The 5,361-nt window shown below is 50.1% G+C and overlaps 1 protein-coding gene across 1 annotated transcript in view; it reads left to right on the top strand.

The window, feature by feature from the left end:
- The window catches only part of LOC103605715 (ventral anterior homeobox 1-like), a 4,094-nt gene extending 3,818 nt beyond the window's left edge, over positions 1-276 (top strand). The window contains exon 4 of the mRNA XM_008590342.1: positions 2-276. Within this exon, the coding sequence (XP_008588564.1) occupies positions 2-276 (275 nt within the window). The remainder of the gene's footprint in view (position 1) is intronic.
- Positions 277-5,361: the final 5,085 nt, after the last annotated feature.

Raw genomic sequence — 5,361 nt, 5'->3', positions numbered from 1 at the left:
CCACCGGCCGTGGGCGGCGCTCCGGGCCCCGGGCCCGCTGGACCCGGCGGACTGCACGCGGGCGCGCCGGCCGCCAGCCACGGCCTCTTCAGCCTGCCCGTGCCCTCGCTGCTTGGCTCAGTCGCCAGCCGCCTCTCCTCCGCCCCGTTGACAATGGCTGGTTCGCTAGCTGGGAATTTGCAAGAACTCTCCGCCCGATACCTGAGCTCCTCGGCCTTCGAGCCTTACTCCCGGACCAACAATAAAGAAGGGGCCGAGAAAAAAGCGCTGGACTGATTTTAAGTGTTTCCCTGTATTTATATTTATAGTATCTATTGTGATATTTATGGACTCACGCGCGTTAGGCCCCCAGGGCTCCTGCGCTGGGCTCCCGTCTCCCACCGTGCATCTGACCGCTGTCCTTTCCCACCAAGCTCTGATACTCATTTCATCTCATCTGGGCTATTTTTTTTCTACCTTTTCTCCGTGTCTCCCCCCTTCCCCCTTCTGAATCCAGGAGAGATCCAAAGAATTGGGGAAAATGCCCGAGTTAGTCAATCTGATGTCCCAACCAGTGCCCAGCCCTGGAGGGAAAAGACTGATTCTGAGTCCAAAGCACAGAACACCTGCTCTAGATCGGGCCGCTACTGCCACTGCTGATTGTTCCTATGAATATTTGAAAGAAGCAAGCTGCACACAGCCCCCAGGGGCTGAAAAGGCTTGCAGGTTTCTTTAGACCAAAAAGGAGGACGTTCTTTTCTCTTGCCAGAGAAACCAGGGCTTTGGGGAGCCCCTGGGCCCCACTTTGAGGACCTCTCGGGATAGTAGGTGTACACACAGCTTCCTGGAGGGACGAATCCTGCCGAGTTTCCTTGCTCCTCTTTAGGGAAACTCCAATTACAACCATCCCCGACCCCAGGAAACAAAGTAAACATCGTGGTAGGCAATGATGGTAATACATTTTATCTAATCAGCAATAAATAAGAGGGAAACAATAAAGTAAACATCGTGGTAGGCAATGATGGTAATACATTTTATCTAATCAGCAATAAATAAGAGAGTGATAACTACTACGTAAAACCTGATGAAGTGGAACCAGTTTTTAAATACTAATAATGGAATTTGGAAGGTGCCAGAAAATTCAGGATAGAGAGTGAGTCACAGGGCAATACCAAATTAAAGTTCTAGGTGTTGTGATTTTATACAGGAATTTACAAGGGAAAAGCAGAGGAAAAGCCAACGCCGCTGATAGAAAATTGACCATCTTTTCTCCGAGGCTGTTGGGGCGGGGGTCTGTCCACGGCCTGCCGCTCGTCCAGGAGAGAGCAGTGCGGCTCCCAGCAGTCGCCGGACGCTGGCACTTCGTTCTACCGTCTCCCACACGCGTGGCTCCGGGCAGAACTGCTGGGTTTGGAAAGGAATCAACGCTCATTGCCTTCTCTTCCGAACTCCCGGATTCACAAACCCTTTCAGCACGCAGGAAACGCCGGGATTTCAGACCAGTTCTTTGCAGAAGGGCAGGTAGGAACGCAGCTGGGGACAGCCGGGCAGTCCGGCCTCCTCTGCCCGTGGTCTCCGTGTGCAGATAGCTCCCTGCGTCATGGATAGGACAGACGTGCTCCCCGCTCCCCAGTCCCAGGATTTCAGTGGTCCCAAGTCACAACCCGGACCGCGACGCGGGCGCGGCCTCAACCCTTACCTCGCGCAGCCACGGCCACCCGCATTTTAACCAAAATCACAGCCCCAGACCGCGAGGTGCCGCAGTGTGTAGAATGTATTCGTCCATATTCGAAGCGAGCGCAAAACATTTTATTTTTAAATAGTAATTTTATTGTAAATTATTTACGTCGGAAGCTTTTTTCCCTTTTTCCTTTTCTTTTTTCTTTTTCTTTCTTTCTTTCTTTCTTTTTTTTTTTTTTTTAGGCAAATAGTGAAGAAAATAATGAACAATTCAAACTCGGGTAGGTGTCACTGAATCCTGGCTACTAACTTGTTCTGAATGTTTTGGATATTTGGATGTTTTGTATTTATGTGGTGAGAGTGAAAAATATATATCTATGATGATAAACGAGGTGTATTTTTGTCTTGTATTTGAAGGATTAAAAAACCAAAACAAAACAAAAAAGAAGAAAAAGAAGACCCAGAAAATGATGAGTCTCGGCGTGGGGACTCCTGGGGCAGAGGGTGGCAGCCCCCGCTGTGCGGGGCCCTGCGACTGGTACCGTGAGCGCCTGGGATGAGGTTTGGGGCGGATTTCGGATCCCAGAGAGGCGGAGATGCCTGGCGACGATGATTTATTTGTTCCACTTGCTTGAGTGTCTCGCTCTCGGTCTGTTTGTCCCTAGGGTGTCAGCCCTCAGACCCTCCCCCTCAATCTCCCACTACAAGTGTCTTGTTTATATAGGAACCTGTCTCCAGACACCCCAAAGTCCTTGCCTCCTGACGCTCGCAGTTTCTAGAGTTTTCTAGCCGCATCTGCATGCCGGCAGCATTTTGGATTTTGTGCTGTCACGGGGCCTGGAACAGGCAAGGTTTTCTTTCCATCTGATTTACAAGCCACTCTGTCATCAAAGAAAGTTTGAGGGAGCAAGAGAATGAAATAGATAGGAATTTCTACAAAGAGACCTTTCCCTCACCTCACTGCAGTACATAGGCGGTGGTGACGGGTGTAGACGTGGCAAACAGAAACCTGGGGCAACTGCGAGGGCTGGGCAGGCTGCTCCAGGACATGCTCTCCTAAGGCGCGTGCAGCCCTGGGCGCAGCAGAGCGCGCGGGCACAGGGGCCCTGGCCTCCTCTCGTGACGTCCGCACACCTGGGTGTTGCGGGGACCTGAAGTTCCCTTGTGTGCGCCATGTGAAGCTCCGGCATGTGCCAGGGCCCTCGACCGCCACTCGCGTACTGTGCGTGAACCTCCTGTTGGAGGCGTCCAAAACGAGGCGGCGGCGGAGTGTGGGCATCGGAGTCCCTGAGCTGAGTTGGGGCGCTACAGTTTGGGGTCCTCGCCTTGAGACAGGCGTTTTGCCGAGGTCAGAGCAGCCGCCCACACACAGTTCACTTTTGTTTCTCCAAGTCGCTACACACCCCTCAGCTTAGCTACTCCCGGTTCTTCCCCTCCCTGACCGCCGCCTCCCCTTCCTACTTTGTCTCTCTTGAGCTGCTTTCCCTTTCCTTTTTCTTTCCCTTTTCTTCTTTGCTCTTGTCCTGTAGACCCCTGCATTTCCTGTAAGGATCTTTCTCCCCCAGTGGGCTCTCTGTCTCCCTCCCCATTTCTTTCTGGTCCACTGCTTCTCTCTGTTTCTCTCTGTCTCTGTCCCTCTCTGTCTCTCTCTCTATGTCTCTCTCTCTCTCTCTCTCTCACACACACACACACACACACACACACACACACACTCTTTTAGATTCCTTCTATTTGGGTGGCCCCAATGCTGAGGCAGTGGGTGGCTCTGGCTGAAGTTTCACGGCTGGTGGCTGGGGCCATGAGGGGTGAGAAGGGCTGGAGAAGGTGGCATAATTTTATGGAACAAAAGAAAACACAAAACACTAACTCTGGGGTCCCCTACAAGCTCAGCCTCTTCTCCCAGGAGCCTTGGCCTGGGAAGTCACTAAGCAGATACCTCCTTCCAGACGCCCCCCCCTTTTCTCCTTTTTGCTTTCTTGTCCCTAAAGGGGGGGAAATACCAGTCACCCTCTCACCTCTCTGCTCTCACCTCCTTTCCCTCTCTGGCTTTGGGAAGAGCTGCCAGCCACTCAGGGAGTGCAATTGTTCTTAAAGAGCCTCTTCTGCACAGAAAAAGAATTACAATTTTAATTAAAAACATTTATAGACAATTTATTTAATTTTAGCCTGTCTTATTTTCCCACCTCCCCCAAGGGCATCCAGCAAAAGCTGCCTTGGTCCCTGGAGGCCTCTAGCCTTCAACTAAAGACTCACAGGCCAGAGAGGAGGCAAGTGGCCTCTGTGACAACAGCTGGTCCTGCCTAGGAGAAGGTGGAAGAACCTCCTGGGAGTCAGGGGGAACAGCTTGGGTGTGTGTGTGTAGGGGACTGCTGAAAGGTGTCTCATGCTCAGGTCTGCACAAAGCAATACCCAGGTGATTTCAGAGCAGTAAAGAAAAAGAAAGAAAACCTCTCACCAAACTCCCGTGAGTTTGGTGGTTGGGTTGGAGAAAGATGTGGGAAGTCATCTGGGGAGCTGAACTGGGACACACGATCACATCCACACTTGCACTTGGTCTAACCCTGAGCCAGAACTTACTCATAATAAGAAGCATTTAGGAGCCCTTTATAGTTTACAAAGAGCACTTCACATACACCATTCTTTTATTCCTCATGGGGGCTTTGGGAAGCCAGCCTCATCTTAGAGATCCACATACAGGATTGGAGCAAATGGCTTTCTCCAAGCCGCAAGGATAGTCAGAGCCACAAGACTGCATGCTCCCCCTAGGGCCAGGATTCTCTTCTTTCTCCCTCTCCTCCTCCATCTCTCCCCTCCCTTTTCCCTTCCCTCTCCCCCTCCCTCCCCTCTTCCCCCTTCCCCTTCCTCCTTCCTCCCTCCCTCTCTTATTTCTTCCCTCCCGCTCTTTCTCCCTCCCTCCCTCCCTTCTTCCCTCCTTTCTGTGCCCAGTGTCTAGCTCACGGTACCTGAACTCTTTAGCCTATTCGCATCCACATCTGCGGATTCCCATTTCTAGCCCTTGTTCTACTACACCAGCTGCTGAGGAATTACTTGGTGCCTTCAGCAAGAGGTCTGAATTTCTTCCTTCTTCCTGTCTTCTATCCTGCCAGTATCCCAACTCTTTCACACTACTTTCTTCTAAAATGACATTTTTGAACCCCTTGTCCTCTTTGGTCTTACATTTCTTTAAAAAATTTTTTTTAATTGAGGTGTAATGTCCACATGGTAAACTCCAATATTGTAAAGTACATGAAGCTTTAGTATACAAGTTGATGAATTTCATACACACATGTGCATGCACACATGAATAGTTTAAAAAAAAAATCCTTTTAACTTCTCCTCTTAGGCCATATAATGACACAGTGTCTTTCTCCTGTCTGTAAGAAATGGGGCCGGTCAGTTAGCTCAGTTGGTTAGAGCACAGTGTTGTAACACCAGGGTCAAGGGTTCAGATCCCCCTACTGGCTGCAAGCAACCCAGGAAAACAAAACAAAACAAAACACAGAAGAAATGGTGTCATACTGTTGTGCTGTCATTGCACGGAAAGCCTTTCCAGGAAGTCTTTCTGAGGTTTCTTGAAGGATTTAGAAATCATGTATCTCTTCCAACCCCCTGAAGTCCTGAGTTTAAGTGATTTAATTAAACAGCTGATCAGAGCTTAAAAATTTACTAAGTCAAGTTTTCTTATGGTACAACTGAAGACCA

The sequence above is a fragment of the Galeopterus variegatus genome, unplaced genomic scaffold (genome assembly GCF_000696425.1).
Source record: "Galeopterus variegatus unplaced genomic scaffold, G_variegatus-3.0.2 Scaffold6010, whole genome shotgun sequence".
In the NCBI taxonomy this organism is placed as follows: domain Eukaryota; kingdom Metazoa; phylum Chordata; class Mammalia; order Dermoptera; family Cynocephalidae; genus Galeopterus; species Galeopterus variegatus.
This window is presented reverse-complemented; position numbering and strand designations above follow the sequence as displayed.